Below are 18,156 nucleotides of genomic sequence, written 5' to 3' on the forward strand. Positions count from 1 at the left end.
TTTGAGTGCAGTTATGTAACAAACAAAATTTACATTTGTAAGTTACACTTTCACAATAAAGAGATTTCACTACAGTACTTATATGAGGTGAATTGAAAAATACTGTTTCTTCTGTTTATCATTTTACAGTCCAAATATTTTTAATAAAAAATTAATAAGTGAGAACTGTACACTTTGTGTTCTGTGTTGTAGTAGGTTTCAGAGTAGCAAACATGTTAGTCTGTATTTGCAAAAAGAAAAGGAGTACTAGTGGCACCTTAGAGACTAATAAATTAACCAATTTATTAGTCTCTAAGGTGCCACTAGTACTCCTTTTCTTTTTGTGTTGTAATAGAAATCCATACATTGGAAAATGTAGAAAAACATCCACAAATATTTAATAAATTTCAATCGGTATTCTATTGTTTCACAGGGCGATTAATCGCGATTAATTTTTTAAATGGTGATTTAATTTTTTTGAGTTAATCGTGTGAGTTAAGTGCAACTAATCAACAGCACTAGTTTTATAGTTTTCTATACATAGAATCATGAATATCAGGGTTGGAAGGGACCTCAGGAGGTCATCTAGTCCAACCCCCTGCTTATCCCAGCCAGGGCTTTGTCAAGCCTGATCTTAAAAATATCTAAGGAAAGAGATTCCACCACCTCCCTAGATAACGCATTCCAGTATTTCACCACCCTCCTAGTGAAAAAGTTTTTCCTAATATCTACCCTAAACCTCCCCCACTGCAACTTGAGACCATTACTCCTTGTTCTGTCATCAGCTACCACTGAGAACGGTCTAGATCCATCCTCTTTGGAACCCCCTTTCAGGTAGTTGAAAGCAGCTATCAAATCCCCCCTCATTCTTCTCTTCTGCAGACTAAACAATCCCAGTTCCCTCAGCCTCTCCTCATAAGTCATGTGTTCCAGTTCCCTAATCATTTTTGTTGCCCTCCGCTGGACTCTTTCCAATTTTTCCACATCCTTCTTGTAGTGTGGGGCCCAAAACTGGACACAATACTCCAGATGAGGCCTCACCAATGTCAAATACAGGGGAACGATCACGTCTCTCAATCTGCTGGAAATGCCCCTACTTATGCCATTGGCCTTGTTGGCAACAAGGGCACACTGTTGACTCATATCCAGCTTCTCGTCCACTGTAACCCCAAGGTCCTTTTCTGCAGAACTGCTGCCTAGCCATTCGGTCCCTAGTCTGTAGCGGTGTATGGGATTCTTCCGTCCTAAGTGCAGGACTCTGCACTTGTCCTTGTTGAACCTCATCAGATTTCTTTTGGCCCAGTCCTCTTATTTGTCTAGGGCCCTCTGTATCCTATCCCTACCCTCCAGTGTATCTACCTCTCCTCCCAGTGGAGTGTCATCTGCAAACTTGCTGAGGGTGCAATCCACACCATCCTCCAGATCATTAATGAAGATACTGAACAAAACCGGCCCGAGGACCGACTTTTGGGGCACTCCACTTGATACCGGCTGCCAACTAGATATGGAGCCATTGATCACTACCCGTTGAGCCCGACAATCTAGCCAGGTTTCTATGCACCTTATCGTCCATTCATCCAGCCCATACTTCTATAACTTGCTGGCAAGAATACTGTGGGAAACTGTGTCAAAAGCTTTGCTAAAGTCAAGGAACAACACGTCCACTGCTTTCCCCTCATCCACAGAGCCAGTTATCTCGTCATAGAAGGCAGTTAGATTAGTCAGGCATGACTTTCCCTTGGTGAATCCATGCTGACTCTTCCTGATCACATTCCTCTCCTCTAAGTGCTTCAGAATTGATTCCTTGAGGACCTGCTCCATGATTTTTCCAGGGAGTGAGGTGAGGCTGAGTGGCCTGTAGTTCCCCGGATCCTCCTCCTTCCCTTTTTTAAAGATGGGCACTACATTAGCCTTTTTCCAGTCGTCCGGGACTTCCCCTGATCGCCATGAGTTTTCAAAGATAATGGCCAATGGCTTTGCAATCATATCCGCCAACTCCTTTAGCACTCTCAGATGCAGCGCATCCGGCCCCATGGACTTGTGCTCGTCCAGCTTTTCTAAATAGTCCCGAACTACTTCTTTCTTCACAGAGGGCTGGTCACCTCCTCCCCATGCTCTGCTGTCCAGTGCAGCAGCCTGGGAGCTGACCTTGTTCCTTGCCTGAATCCTGGTCTATGATTGGGGCCCATAGGCACAAATGTAATTCAAATAAAATATATATATAATAAACCAATAATGCTAAAGCTATGTAATGCTACTCTGCATTTAAAAGGACACTTTAATTTAAATTAAATCCCAATTTTAGCTTTTCCATATGAAAGGATTTTACCTGAAATGTAATATTAAGGTATATGCCTTCATGAATTAGTGAGAAATTTTATTATGTAAATATTACTCTGCAGTGCTGGAATTAAAATTTATCAGCTTTTTTCTGTTCTATGAGAACCAGAATGTGACACTCTAAAACCAAGTGAAACTTACTCATAACTTAGATGATAAAATTAAAATAGTAAGGCACAGACATTAAATAGAAGAAATGGTAGAACACTTAACTAGATTAAAACTGAAAAAATTTAAACACTAATAATGGATAAATGACACTTTTTTTGTTCTTAAATTACTTGCCATATTTTTGTCCTTTTAAGAAGTCATTTTTTAAAATGCTTGATAGAGAATTTGAAAGTTTTAGATTTTACTAATGAAGATTTTTAAAAAAAAAATCATTTGTACGATTCATTTTGCTTGGTCAAGTTTTAAATGCAGTTATATTCATGAATATTGATTTAGTACACTTTTGTATTTTATCCCCTAAAACAAATAGAAAATCAGCTTATTTTGGGGGAGTTGAATTTCGAATACCTGGGGCACTAAACTTTCTTTAACAAGACATTAACATTTTGAAATGAAAAATTGTGCAATGGCCTAGACTAGACTCTAGAAAATTAAATTGGCAATAATGACCTAGTTAAATCTTCAGTAATTAAACCTGCATTTATGAAAAGATTGATCAAAGAGTAAATATCTTAATCAGGCAAATTATCTTCTCAAAAGTGGTTTTGACAGCCCTGGAGACTGAAAGTTATTAAATCACAGAACAGATACAGCACAGGCAATGACAGTGCATGGTTCCTTTTGGCAGCCTCCCTATCAATGTGCTGTCTTCTTCTGGAGGGCCATATTTAGAGTAGTAGCTAGGCTCCATGCCCATTTAGTCCTCTTCCTGATGACAAGGCGCCAATTGCGTTTGGGGGTATGATTTGAAAATAGGTCTGAGACCGCCAATTTATTTTAAGTAGGCTAATGTACATTGACATATAAGGCAAAATTCAAACATCTGTGCTTTATAATCCCCAAATTTAGGTTTTGTGTGGATACAAAGAAATTCTGAATACTTTTCTAAATAAAAATGCCTTTGTGTGTTTTGAAAATCCAGATACTGTATCATTGTACCACTGTGCATGAGACTAGAAATTGAGAGGCTAAACCAGAGACATAGGAGGGTAAATGCACTGTCATAGTTCGAGTGAAATAGAAAAGTAAACACGACAAATGTTAATATGCAAATTATATTTTGAAAAGATTTCAATCATATTTGGTGGTACTTGGGTGAAAAGCTTTCCAAAACCTTTTTTTAGAATTTTTTTTTACCAGATTGCACCTTGCTTTCCCTGCTAGGTTCTAAACTTGTAATGCACTTGGTTTTTAGGTATTGAAAATAAAACTTCAGTATGTGAGGCTACAGATGGCTCTTGTGAAGTTTTTAATGAAAAGAGTAAGCCCAGTGGGGAATCAAAGAAAACTGGGAGAATCAAAAAGGTCAGTCTTCGTAGACACAATGGCAAGACCATTTTTTATATGTAATATATAATTTTAACATCTTTAAAAGATAACTGTCCTCAGTATGCAATGCAAAATGATCTATTGAATTTTGTCATTTTTTTGTTTATATTTTGGGTGAATATTGAATAGGAAGGCCTAGACGGCCTACTCTAGTGAGGCTTGACTATGTATGAACTACATCATGTGATTGTCAGTGTATTAGAATATGACTTGGAAACATGCCTTAAGTTTTTCTTTATTAGAGAACTACTAATTGTGATATTTTTAGCAGTTGTATTGTGAAGCATCCATTTAAACAAAGTGGGTTTCACTTCTATGTGATGTATAGTACTAAACAATTTATGGTTCAAGCAGGACTTGAATGTAAAACTTGGAAGATGAAGCATCACTATAGAACTACTGTCACTTAATCCTTCTAGTTTTTCACTTTTTAAAAACCTTGTTCTTGGTAAATGTAAAATTGATTAGCAGCAAATATAACTGGTAAAAGTAAATTAACACACTATGTACCAAATGGAAGAATGAAGATAAAGATGGCTGAAGTTTCTTGCAGACAAAATCACCCAGAGAGAATGCAGAGAGATGAAGTATAAATCAGCTAAAGTAGGATAGAAAGCTAGCTCATGTGTTTCAATGAATGTCTGTCTAAAGAATTTCAGAGATCTGCTGATCAAAAGATCTGTTTTCCTTCTACATTGAAATATTAAGTAGGTGCAATTATTAGAGAGCTTCCAAATTAAATGCCACTCTTGGTAGCAACTTGCTGGACTAGATAGACCAATGGTTGCTTTGGGTTGAAATTATGACTTTATGCTACTTGATTCTTTTAACTGTTCACATACAGATTCTCTTTAAAAAGAAAGAACAGACTTGCTGAAATCGCAGCTGTTGCTATATTTGAAGATTTCTGGTCCACTATTTTGAAGAATTTAGTCAGAACCATCTCATGATTTGCCACAAAAATATGACACTGTATTGCACCCCCAGAAAATATCACCATTCAATCTTTGTTAGGACTACTTACAATAGCAGTGATTGAGATTTTGTATCAGATTTGTTGTTACTGATTCATTCATCTTTAGTCTGTGTAAATTATTTACTACCACAAGTGTATACAATAGTTCCAATTTTATCTCATTGCTCTTATCTATTTTGGGAACCTTGTTTATCTTAACTTTTTTTTTGCTTGCTTAGTATTAAGCATATTACATAATGCAATATACAAGCAGTATAGCAGAATCCATCTCATCACAATACAAATTCAAAGGTTCTTTCAAAAGTTCATAAATTGCTATTGCTTCCAGTCTAATTGAACCCAAGAGTGGTTCTGCAGAATTCCAGTTGTATAAGGCTGTGTTTGATCTTGCTATTGTAGTTACAGGTACTCATTTTGAAATGTGATCTGCTCAAGTTATTATTTAACCTGTAAAAAACAGTCTGGGAAACAATATAATCTATAGTTAATTTTCCTTCAAAAGTTTTGTTTAGAATCAGGACTCCCATAAGAAGTATTTTGAATGATAATTGATTTTAATACATTCTCACAAGTGAAAAGGTTGTCATTATATTAACTGGGATTGAAGAATTGTGTCTCCAGCCCTCGCTCCTTCTCCATTAGTGTTGAACATCAATGATGCCTGTACTGTCTAGGTGAGATGTAGATCTCTGCAAAGTGCAGTATCTGTTGCTCCTTCCCACCCAGAACTCGAGAAGCCTGGGAGCTTCACCTATGAAAGCACCTGATGGAGAAGGCTATGAGGCCCCTCTCTGATCCGGGTCAGGAAGACCTCCCTATACATCAGCCTCAACTGACCAACAGCGCCCACCAAGTATGTGCCAACATCTAAGCCCCAAGACTCTTCTAGAGCTCCCCATGAGACTAGAGGGCACTCTCATGGGCATAAGGACAGATCCTCTTTGAGGACTGTCCATAAGAAACATGCTTCCCCCCCCACCCCCAAGCCACTTCAGGTCGGGTGGGACGTTACATTTTGACCTTAAAGAATTGGCTCCAGTGAAAACTCCCAGATTAGAAGGTAAAGCACGTAAAAAGAAAGATCAATCAGTCACCTTGGTATGAAAGCAAGAGGATAGGCGTTGGCTCATTCAGTCTGAGTGCTGGTCTGGACCCATCATCAGTAAAGCTTTGATCATCTAAAGATGGTCCAGCTGCCACAGGTGCACCAGGTTCTTCAGACTTGACTGCTGCACTCCCTATACTCCTGGAGAAATTCTATGCCAATAAATCTTAAAATTCTGCACACAATATTTCAAAGTTCTGCGTATTTTATTTGTCAAAATAACAATATAATCATGCCTCCCCCATGCAGATCCTGGCAGCAGTCTTCCCTTGCCGCTTCAGAGAAGCAACCATGGTACCGGGATCGGTGAGCGGAGCAGACTCTGACACTGGGGGAGAGCAGCAGGTGTCCACTGCAAAGAAGGCAGTCCCAGCCTCTTCCCCAATGGTACAATTGTTGCCAGATGAGGCAGTTGCAGGGCCTGGGCGGGCTAGCTCACCCGATGACTTCAAGGAGCACCAAGCAATGCTGTGAAGGATGGCCTTGAATTTGGGCTTGGAGGTGGAGGAAATGGTGGAGCAATTGGACAACCTATTCAATGTGTTTACGTCATCAACCCCCTCACAGATCGCATATCCTGTGCACAAAGGGGTTCTAAAGATAGCCAAGGCCTCTGGCAAACCCCATCCTCTATCCCCCCAACTTCCAAGTGGGCCTAAAAGAAATATTTTGTGCCTGCTAAAGGGTTTGAATATTTGTATACCTACCTGCCTCTGAGATCGCTGGTTCTGTGGCCAATGAAAGGAGCAGGCGAGTTCCACTCCCAAAAATAAAGATGGCAAGAGGTTGGACCTTTTCAGAAGGAAAGTTTATTCGATGGTCAGCCTTCAATTTAGTGTGTCTAACCATCAAGCCCCACTGGGCAGATACAACTTTAATTTTGTTAGACTCCCTAAACAAGTTTAAAGACTCCCTGCCTGAGGACCTGGGCCAGAGGTTTGCCACCATTTTGGAGGAGGATACCACTGTGGCGAGGAGCTCCCTCCGGATGGCCTGGGATGCAGCCAATTTGGCAGCATTTCAAAAATGGGTCTTTGGCCCCCTTTCATTTCTGAATTAAGAAATAGCAGGAGTAGAACCCTTTTCCCCTCATGTCCCGAGGGACCTCCTCCGCTTCCAGCCATAGGTGGTTTTCCACTTCTTGAATGAGGAGTTGCTCGTGGGAAGTGTCCCTGAAGAGGACACTGGGAAAGGAGGGAAGGCCGAAAATTACAGGGTGTTGCCCAGAGATATTATGTCAAGCACCCAGCAGTTTGAGGTTACTCGCAACCAAGCAGACCGGAAGGTGGCTGAGGAATGACTAGGGTGCTGGATCCTGAGGCATGCTTGGGCGCCATCCTTGAGCGCACCCTCAAAACTAGTGCTCTGATCCCCTTGGTCTTTTGAGGAGCTCAGCTGGACAGGTGAACGGGAAGTAGGGGGCAACGGTGACAGCTGAATGCCATGACTTCATCTCTTTTCTTAGAGGAGCCCTGCCGGGGAGGCCAAGGCCTAGAAGATGGGGGTGGCCTGAACTGTCTCCTCGCTGATTGCAGTGTATGCAAACCTAGTGAGTGGAGGGTAGCTTGAGTGTCCTTGAGTCCATGCAGCCTCGCAGCCATTTGCTCCAAGAAGAGCCCACTCCCATCAAAGGGAAGATCCTGGATGGAGGACTGCATTTCCTGGGACAGACCCGAAGATTGAAGCCAGGAACTCAGCCCCATCACCCTTTGTGGCCCTGTCGCTGATTGTGGTTTCCAGTGCCTTGGACCTTGGCTGGGGGGCCCACCAGAGCAATCTCAGCACTCAAGGCTGTTGGTCCCAAGACAATCGTTTGGCCTGCCAGGCTTTTCTGCCTTACCTGAAGGGCAAGGTGGTGCAGGTCCTGATGGACAAGGCCAGAATGTTTTACATTAGCAGGTAAGGCAGAGTCCGGTCGTCAGCTCTTCGTCAAGAAGCTCTCTGTCTGAGATTTCTGTATGCAGCATGCCATTCATCTCATGGCTGCACGCTTCCCCGGAGCCAGGAACATGGTGGCAGATTGCCACAGCACGACTTTCTCATTTTGCCACGAGTGATCTCTCCAACCGGAGGTGGTCAGCGTGATCTTCCGAAGGTGGGGGACTCCCTGGATGGACTTGTTCACTTCTTGGCAGAACAGAAAGTGCTACATATTCTTCTTGATTTGGGGGATTGATGGGGCTTCCTATCAGACGCCTTTTTGCTCCCATAGTTGTGGGCTCTAATGTACGCCTTCCCAAGGGTGCCATTAATCCATAAGTTCCTTGTGAAGGTCAAACAGGACAAGGCGAAGGTTGTCCTAATAACCCCGGTTTGGCCTCATCAATGCTGGTTCGGCATGCTGCTGGACCTCTCTGTGGCCACCCCACTGCGACTGCCACTCTGGATGGATCTACTGTTTCGGAACCACAGCACTCCTTTGCACCCGAACTTGGCAGTGCTGCACCTGATGGCTTGGCTGCTGCATGGCTAAACGCACAAGAGTAGCCCCAATCCCAGATCCTGTAGGGCTGGGTGGGGCCCTGGACTCTGTGGGGCCGGCTTAGCCAGCAGTCCCAATCCCAGACCCCCACCGGGCTGGGCAGCCTGGACCCCGCTGTGCAGGGCAGCCAGGAACCCAGTCCCCACCGTGCAGCCCGGCGGTCTTTAGCACACAGTTGGGCCGTAGCTGTGTGTTAATTGGGCCATGGGTTGAGAACCGCGGGACTAGATGATCTCAGTGGATCCTTCTGGCCTTATCTGTGAATCTATAAATTTCAGAAATACTATAGGTATAGTATATAGCAGGGGCTCTCAACCTTTTTCTTTTTGAGTCCACCCCCCCACTCTCCAACATGCTATAAAAACTCCCCGGCCCACCTGTGCCACAGTAACTGGTTTTCTGCATATAAAAGCCAAGGCCAGCGTTAAAGGGTAGCAAGCAGGGCAGTTGCTTGGGGCTGTGTGTGCCAGAGGCGCCCCTGCTAAACTACATTGCTCAGGCTTTGGCTGCAGCCCTGGGTGGTGGGCCTCCGGGCCCTGGACTTCAGCCCCGTGCGGTGGGCTTTCAGCTTTCTGCCTGGGCCCCAGGGAGTTTAATGCTGGCCCTGCTTGATGGCCTCCCTCAAACCTGCTTGTGGCCCCCTACGGGGCCCCGGAGCCCTGGTTGAGAATCACTGGTCTTTAGAGTATCCCATTCCCAGCAAATTTCCTGTATACAATCGTCTTACCGCTGTTTACCACTTTCAGATATTAATACACTTGTTTGCTTTTTTACCATCTATCCCAGGGTGTCTTACACCTTTTACAGAGGGGGCAAATTCCTTACTTTGTCTCCTGGACCATAAATATAAACTTACAGGCTACATTAGTATCCTTAATTTACAGTAGAACTCACACTGATAATCAATCAGTGGAGGCTTGCACAAAGGTAAAATATAGCTTCTATGGCAAACAACTGAAAGTTTAGTTACTGTTGTTGGGTACCTAATTGTTATTTTGAGGTTGTCATTATCATGCCAGAAAACCAAAGCAATTCAGTGGGCTGCAGCTGCCTTGTTGATGAGTCAGTATAAAACTGAATCTGTTCCCCTTTTGGCATGAAAATCACCAAGAGGAAAAGCCACTGCTGATGAGATCCTCCCATTTGGGATATTTAACTTTTGGAAAATGACTTTTGCAAGCTAACTGATATCTGGCATAATTCTGTATGTCGGAAACAGTCTAGTTTACGGAACTGCATTTTAAATTATATCCATACAGCTCTTGAAGATCGTTGTAAATCTCTCTGAACAACAGATTTCCTTTTTCCATTTCATTAGCAATTGACATAATTTTTTGTATTAGTAATATAACTCTTTTATTAAGTGAATTAGTTTGTATGTTTGTCTTTATACGTTTAAATTAACCACTTCTTTATGGATGCATACTGTAGGTTGAAGAGAATCTGTTAAGATTTATTTTACCTCTTTTGTATATTAGACTTATTTAAATAGTTGTGCCTTTCTTCATTACAGAAAACATAAAACGTGCTTGAAGCTGCAGATTCATTAGCTTTGAAATCAGTGGCAGTTTTGCCTCAGTGCAAACTGCAACATTTGACTGATAGCTTTTTAACACAAGGTGTGCTGCCATCGTTGGGGATGGGTGAAGAAATATTAATATTCATGGGGGTGCAAACGCCAACAAAGACAGAAACTGACTTTTAAAGCTGAAACTGTTGACACGCACAAACTGTGGCTTTAAGTAACTTCATTGGCACTTATGTCAGCTTTTAAATTTTATTTTTTATATTTAAAAAGCAAATTCCTATAGTGGTGGTGGTGTATTAACTGAAAACCAACAAACTATCAAGTTAAACAACAAGCCAGTTGGGGAGGCAAGCAGATTCATCTGTCAAGGGACCAGGAAACTAAACCTCCTACATTTACAATTAGAGTAATGGATGCAGGTGGTTTTTTTCTGTATGTGTCCAGTCATAGTTGTGCTAACTTTTTAATTGAAATTGTTGCTGTAGGAGATAAAACTTCTGTGACAGGTTTGGTCACAGAGACCCCCTTGGGACTGTCACCTGACGTGCTGGAATAGCCTCTGAGCTCATTTTCCCTGCCTGCTTGGGACTCCAGAACCCTGCCCTGTTGAGCCAGACACGCTATCTCCAGCACCCAGACACCCAGTTCCCAATGGGATCCAAACCCCAAATAAATCCATTTTACTCTGTATAAAGCTTATACAGGGTAAACTCATAAATTGTCCGCCCTCTATAACCTTGTTAGAGAGATATGCACAGCTGTTTGCTCCCCCAGGTATTAATCACTTATTCTGGGTTAATTAATAAACAAAAGTAATTTTATTAAGTATAAAAAGTAGGATTTAAGTGGTTTCATGTAATAACAGACAGAACAAAGTCAGTCACCAAGGAAAATAAAGCAAAAACACGCAAGTCTAAGCCTAATACATTAAGAAACTGAATACAGGTAAATCTCGCCCTCAGAGATGTTCCAATAAGCTTCTTTCACAGACTAGACTCCTTCCTAGTCTGGACCCAATCCTTTCCCTGGTACAGTCCTTGTTAGTTCCAGCTCAATGGTAACTAGGGGATTTCTCATGACTGCAGCCCCCTTTGTTCTGTTCCACCCCCTTTTATAGCTTTGGCACAAGGGGGGAATCTTTAGTCTCCCTGGGTCCTCACCCCTCCTTCTAAATGGAAAAGCACCAGGTTTAAGATGGATTCCAGCATCAGGTGACATGTTCACATGTCCTGTGAGACTCCAGCTCCCATTCTTCCAAGGCTGGCTCACACTACCCAGGAAGGTTTGCAAGTAAACAGAGGTCATTTACAGGTCATTGATTCTGAAGCACCCTTCATGACTTCCACTTAATGGATTTACATCAGTAATACAAGTTTATATCTTATTTTCCTAACTTCAGACATAGATATAATACATGCAAGCAAATAGGATAAACACACTCAGTAGATCATAAGCTTTGTAATGATACCTTACAAGAGACCTTTTGCATAAAGCATATTCCAGTTAAATTATATTCACACTCATAAGCATATTTCCATAAAACATTATGGATTGCAATGTCACAACTGCTCCGAATTAACTTTGAAAAAACTTTTTTCACATTGCTCAATGTTTTAATAAAAAGTAAAGTGTGCAAGATCTGCCTCCAGATCATTTGGAGAGATGAGCATACATTAGTCAGTATTTGGTATTTTTACAGGATTAAAATTAGATTCAGAGCAGTTTTAAAAATGTTTGACCTCTACTGTGTCTCTTTTCCAAACTTTCTCTTTTTTTATTTCATCCTCTTTTTCTCCTTTTTTCCAATAGTAGTCCATGGTGTATATTTTTCCAAATTGTCATCTTTGTGTGTTTCTTGTTTTCTACTCTCTCCCTTCGCCTGTTATCTTTGGCATTCTCTGTTGTCTTCTTTCTTCTGCCTCTAAAATCTCCCTTTCCTGAACTTCTTTTCTGACTTAAACAATTTAATCTCTCCCTGTCTAACTCTTCTTACATAAGAACAGCCATACTAGGTCAGACCAAAGGTCCATCTAGCCCAGTATACTGGGGGGACGGCGGGGGTGTTGAAGGTGGGATATTGGGATTCCTACCAGAATGCTGACTCTAGGGTCTGCAGGGGGTTTCCTCTTTCTTGTTCATCTCATGTCTTTAATTTGAAGCCATTCTCCCTGCCTTTGTAAAAGTATCTGGCTGTTGGAAAGGAGAGAAGATTTTCTCCTTCCCACTCCAAATTTCCCTGGCTTTTATGAGGGTGTGGAGCCTCTGTCGCTACTCGAGTCTCCTGGGTACTGTGATGGGAATTTTATGGTGCTGGTCTACCTTTCCATCTTTCTAGGAGGGAGGGATGCTACTCTGCTCTCACCCTTCTTTGTTTGTGGGTTGGCTGTCTAAGGGAATAACTCCAGTGCCTGTATTTGCTGTTAATCATAGCCAGGCAATTGTGTATTCTGAAACTGCAGAACTTGCCATGGAATTCTCCCCTTGCTGTAGAATTGTGCTCCGGGATTTGTTTTCATTTTAAAAGAACAGTTGTTTTTAGTCGTCGTTGTTGCAAAGGGAACACGGAAAATCTGAGCAGACTGTAAACTATTGCAGTGATGCCACCCACAGTGTGAAGACAGTCTGAAATAATAGCTCTTTGGCACTCCCTCAATCACAGGGAGGCCCCTTGGACTTTGCTGTTCTGTGGCCATGGAATTTCATTCTTCCAAAGTGCAACAGAATCAATATTTTTGCAGTGAAATTTGCCATTTTGTTGCAGCCAACACATGACATTTAGTTTTGTCTCCCTGTCTTGTCAGCACCTGTCTGTCACTTCCACTGATCTCTAGTGTCCCATGAGGAGTTAATTAAATTACAGTGCATATACCTTTAACTGCTGCATGGAGCTAGGAAGAAGAGCCAAGAATCTAAGTCTGGTATTCAGTTTGTAGGCAGGGGACAGAAAACCCAGAAATGTAGGCTGGCAAGCTGGGCAATTTTAGAGGTCCAGCAAGTAGAGCAGGGTTGTCTGGAGAGTATAGCAACAACAATTCCTTAACTTTAAAAACCACTGTGAATAACTGATGAATGTTGTCAGTGGGTGTTATCAATTGTGAGACAGTCATGCATTTATGTGTGGGAAGGTGAGGGATTGGGAATGAAAGGTGTTTCATGGTGATGCAATAAATGCCCTGGATTTTGATGTCCTTGTGCTCTGAAATATGGGACCCTGATCATAGTTTTCCTAAGCTACACAGAGTGAAATTGACCTGATTCTTGCCCGTTTCATTGCAATCCACATGGTTCTGTGTTATGGACCTGGTTATTGAAGTACCTGATTTCTAAAATGCAACAGTGAACACTGAAAGTATGTCCCTTAGTTCTGAGCCACTGGCAGAGGCCTGGGAGCTGGTAAGGCAAGCACATGACCTAGAAGAGATGGAGTAGGGCATCCCTAAACAAATGGAATATTGTTCTTTCACTCTGTTTTGCTTTTAACTGGACTTGACAAATCCAAACTAGTTATCTAGTGTGTGATCACCACTAGGAATGATTCCCCGGCCAAACCCTTGGCAGGATGAATATCTGAGTAACCTGTCTGAGCACCAAATATGGAAAGTTCAGTTTTTACCTGGCTTTCTCATCTGGTTGAGTAGATGAAAAGCACTTGTGGTCCTATTTCCTTTGTCACTGAAATAATTCCACTCTCTGTTATGGTTTTCTCCAGGTTTAGTGGTACAGCCAGTAGGGGAATATTTGGACAAAGTAGTGCATATTAAATAGGTGGCATATGTTGCTTGGACAAATTCTACTTGGCCTGTGAGGATGAGACACCTAACTTCCTCAGACCTTACGTCCAGAACTTAGCCAGGAACAAATGTAAAATATTATTGTTCCAAGTAAATTTTTATCATGGATGCATTTTGTTTAGCAGTAAGAGAACAAATTTGGAGGTTGGGTGTGTCTCTTTGCAGAATAGGTCAGTTAACATACAGGAAATATCACATTGTTTTTAAGTATTGGCAGGATTTATAAATGCTGTTTCCTTTGAGAGGTATTGAAATACATGTTTTATATTTCATGTGACTTGGAAAAAATATGCTTGTTGGCAGACTCTAAAATGAAATATTTAATGCAACTGTATTTATGAGAAAGACTTAAAGAAAAAGCAGAAATCATGTAAAGGTCCTATAGGTGTCTAATTTATAACACAGCATGCCTTCCAGACTTTGTGTCATTTGGGAAAAATGTGTTCTGTTTTAGAATACAAATATGAAGGTCTTTAGGCATCACAGATGAATGATAAATAAAAAGGGTCGGTTTGCCTACTGCCACCTTTTCCAGTGTTTTATTAACAATAATTCTGGTATAAAAGTGCATTAGAAACTCAGTGATGCTCCCCAGATGGTTTTTTTTACCATTTAGAAAAGAAACTGCTAATTCAGAACATGTTTTATGATAAAAGCACAATGTAAAATAAACCAGACACAAATAGTGTAGATAGTGTATATAAAGGGGGAAAAGGGAGTAAAAGCAATTAATTTAAAAAATGTAGAACTAAAAATTAAAACACATAGTTTGGCTCAGTTTTCTACTGGCCAGCCATATTAAAACACATTGATTGTCCTATTGAAGCAATAGGACACATCTGCTTAATAGATGACACCTAGCTTACAGAAATGTGCACTTCTGAATGAAGAGGGAATAACTGTTCATTGGGAGTGAAATTCACCCCAGTTCGTAGTTTGCATATGGACTTCTGGGTGAATTTGGTGTTTCTTAAGCCTCATGGTAGACATTTTAAAAGAGAAGCTACTGACGGAGCATTCACACAGGCTAGTCGCTGTATCCATTTTGCGTGCTCCAGAGGCTCTCTGATGGCCCCACAAGGCTGTCTTTAAAGGGAGTGGTGTCAGGACAGGCTGAAGGATCCACAGTTGTGTGGACCCAGCAGTTTTTACACCCTGAGAATGTGCTCTGTAGGCTGCATCCAATATCTCAGTTTATAGGCTTGAGAAGCAGCTGCATGAGGGCTGTACTAGAACTCTGTGTATTGACCTTCAGTTAAGCAGCTTTTGTGGTAGATTTGAGGTAACATATCTTTGAATGCAAGTTCAGGAAAGTTGGGAACCTGACTGTTAATACTAGTATATTCCAAAGTATTGAGTTCGTGCTGAGGCAACCCACAGTAATATAAGTACATAGGATGAGATTTGCCACCCAGGCGGAGGGAATTGGATGGGAAACTGTAGTCTTTTAAAGCCATCTTTGTGGTCTCCCAGACCATGGCTTCTGGGGGCTGGAGAGGCCTCAGTGTAACTTAGCCCCTAAGTTACAGCAGCCTCTCTGAAAAAAGAAAAGGAGGACTTGTGGCACCTTAGAGACTAACCAATTTATTAGAGCATAAGCTTTCGTGAGCTACAGCTCACTTCCTCAGATGCATATCATGGAAACTGCAGCAGGCTTTATATATACACAGAGAATATGAAACAATACCTATTCCCACCCCACTGTCCTGCTGGTAATAGCTTATCTAAAGTGATCATCAGGTGGGCCATTTCCAGCACAAATCCAGGTTTTCTCACCCTCCACCCCCCCTGTGCTATGTGCCACAGTGCTGCCTGGGATCTCTGCAGTGTGGCATGCTGGGGCCTTACCCTCCATAAGCCTCTGTTACCCTAACCCCTGCCCCAATACACCCACTATGGCTACCTTTTGCAGTGCCTGTGCTGGGGCAATCCTTTCATAGCTAGATATGGGGCTTTTTGGGACTTCTTTACATGGCTCTAGCCCTTGCCCTGGGTGTAGAGTGGCCACAGTGGATCTGACTCTTAGTGTTTTACAGATATATAATCTAACTATTGATTGCACCAGTATTTTTGCTATCCACCATATTCTCCTAATGCCTTCCGTGACATTGCCCACAGGAAATATGCCCCATGCTGGTAGTAAACAGGACCATATCACCTGGATCCAGGTTGATATGGACTTTATTGGAGGGATGTATTTGAGTGCCTAATATGAAAATGAAAAGTCCAGAAGCTGGATTTATTTTTTTAGGAAATTGTATTAAGCTGATGAAGTTTCCAAGAGCTATTGACACTAACAGCTTATGTGAATTTGGCAAAAATAAAATGGAAAATCTTTTGGCTAAAAAAAAATGAAATTTAATTATCTTAGATATGAACATTAAAAATCTTCTTTCCAGTCATTAGGATAGCAATAAGTACAGACATAATCAGCAGGTGCTACCATTAGCAAGTTAAGTGTTTGGTACGATGCATTGTACGTTTCTAGTTAAGGTGCAGCAGGACTGAGTTAATAGCTTTTCACATTGGCTAATCTTCAGCTATCACTCATATTTATCACCACCATTTCAGCACACCACCTCACTCTTTACACTGTTTTTTTTTGTTTACTTTGTTATTCCTCTATGCTTGACTGTTTAATTTCTTTTGTATTCTATAATTGTTTACTTTTGAACTATTATATGCCTGTGTAATTTACAGCAGTGTTTCCTAAATCTCAGGTATAATAAATATAAATCTTTTCAAAAATATTTTTCATAACTGTGGCTAGCGCTTGTCTGTTTTCAACACAAATATTTTTTTTGGTCCTGTTTCTGTATATGTGTAGAATCATAGAAGCATAAAGTCAGATGCAAGGGTCAATCTAGTCTAATCTCTTTCCAAGTTGCAGGTTTTGTTGAATCTAAACCATCCAAGATGGATGGCTATTCAGCCTCTTTTTGAAAACCTGCAATGAAAGAGCTTCCATGACTTCCCTAGGCAGTGTGTTTCATTGTCTTACTTTTCTTACAGTTAGAATTTTTTTTTATGTACTCTAAATCTCCTATGTTGTAGTTTGAACCCATTGCCTCTTGTTCTGTGCTCTGTGGCAAGAGAACAACTTTTCTTCATCTTTTTAATGGCAGCCTCTCGAGTATTTGAAGACCACTATCATGTCCTCCCTTAATCTCCTCTTTCCAAAGTAAACATACCTAGTTCCTTCAACCTTTGCTCATTTGGCTTGCATTCCATCCCTTTTATCAATTTTGTTGCTTGCCTCTGGATCTTTTCTAGTTTCTCTAAATTGGTGACCGAAATTGGACACAGTACCTTAGCTGAAGCCTAACCAGCATCATGTAGAGCGACACTATCCCCTCCCGTGACTTGTATGCTATGCCTCTGTTAATGCAACCCAAAATTGCATTTTTTTTTAAATTTTGTTTTGCATCAGCATCGTGTTGTTGACTCATGCTGAGGTTGTGATCCTCTACAACTCCCAGATCCTTCTCAGCAGTTATCCCCCATTCTGTATTTGTGCATTTGGTTTTTCTTCCCTAAGTGTAACACCTTACATTTGTCTTTGTTGAATTTCATTTTGTCATCTGTAGCCCAGTTCTCCAATTTATCAAGATCCCTCTGAATTTTAGCTCTATCCTCCAAAGTGTTTGCAGCGCCTCCCTCTCCAGTTTTGTCTCATCTGCAGATTTGATCAGTATGCTCTCTATTCCTACATCCAGATAATTAATAAAAATGTTAAATAACACCAGATCCAGAACTGATCCCTGTGGAACCCCACTTGAGACCTCCTTCCAAATTGCCATCATTTACTCCTAAGGGCATTCTGTGCCAAAAAATTAAAAATTCTGCAAGTTTTATTTGTCAATAAATAAATGCAGAGGCTCCAGCATGGCAGTGGGGAGCACAGGCCACTGGCTGTAGGAAGGTGGGAGATTACCCTGCGGCAACCCCACCCTGGGGACACAGACTCAGTGTGAGGCTGCACCCGACCCTGACACAGCACAAGGCCTAGGCCTGTCCCAGAAACACCCTGAGGCCCTGCCCCTCTACACCAGGTGTGGGGCAGGCAGACTCAACCAGGCAGGATCCAAGTGTGGAAGGGGCTCAGTGTGGTGGGATCCAAGTGCAGGGCGAGAGGATTCTGTGTGGGACAGTTTGGGTGTAGGCAGTTCAGTGGGGGGGATCTGGATGCACAGAGGCTCGTTGCGGGGGTTCCATGTGCAGGGGCAATGGGACTCTGCAGGGGCTTGCAGGTGAAAGTGGTTCGGGCTTCCGCGGAGGGGTCTGGGTGCTGGGGGAGTGGGGCTTGTTGGAATGGTGGTCTGGGTGCATCTATTTGGGGGTCTGGCTGGGGGTCTGCATGTGGGGGCACAGGGTGGTGTAGGGGGCTGGGGCTCATCAGGGTGGGGGTTTGAGTGCAGGGAGCTCAGTGGGGGGTGGTCTGGGTACAGGGGTTGG

At 42.0% G+C, this 18,156-nt stretch overlaps 1 protein-coding gene across 13 annotated transcripts in view; it reads left to right on the forward strand.

Moving 5' to 3' along the window:
• Positions 1-18,156, forward strand: part of MCPH1 (microcephalin 1) — a 232,029-nt gene that overhangs the window by 40,696 nt on the left and 173,177 nt on the right. For 11 of the 13 annotated variants that reach the window (XM_073336219.1, XM_073336220.1, XM_073336231.1 and 8 more), the window contains one exon: positions 3,686-3,795. In XM_073336219.1, the coding sequence (XP_073192320.1) occupies positions 3,686-3,795 (110 nt within the window). Of the gene's footprint in view, positions 1-3,685; positions 3,796-5,521; positions 6,220-18,156 lie in introns of those variants that run through there. The other 2 variants (XR_012157943.1, XM_073336230.1) reach the window with 2 other exon arrangements.

The sequence above is a fragment of the Lepidochelys kempii genome, chromosome 3 (genome assembly GCF_965140265.1).
Source record: "Lepidochelys kempii isolate rLepKem1 chromosome 3, rLepKem1.hap2, whole genome shotgun sequence".
In the NCBI taxonomy this organism is placed as follows: domain Eukaryota; kingdom Metazoa; phylum Chordata; order Testudines; family Cheloniidae; genus Lepidochelys; species Lepidochelys kempii.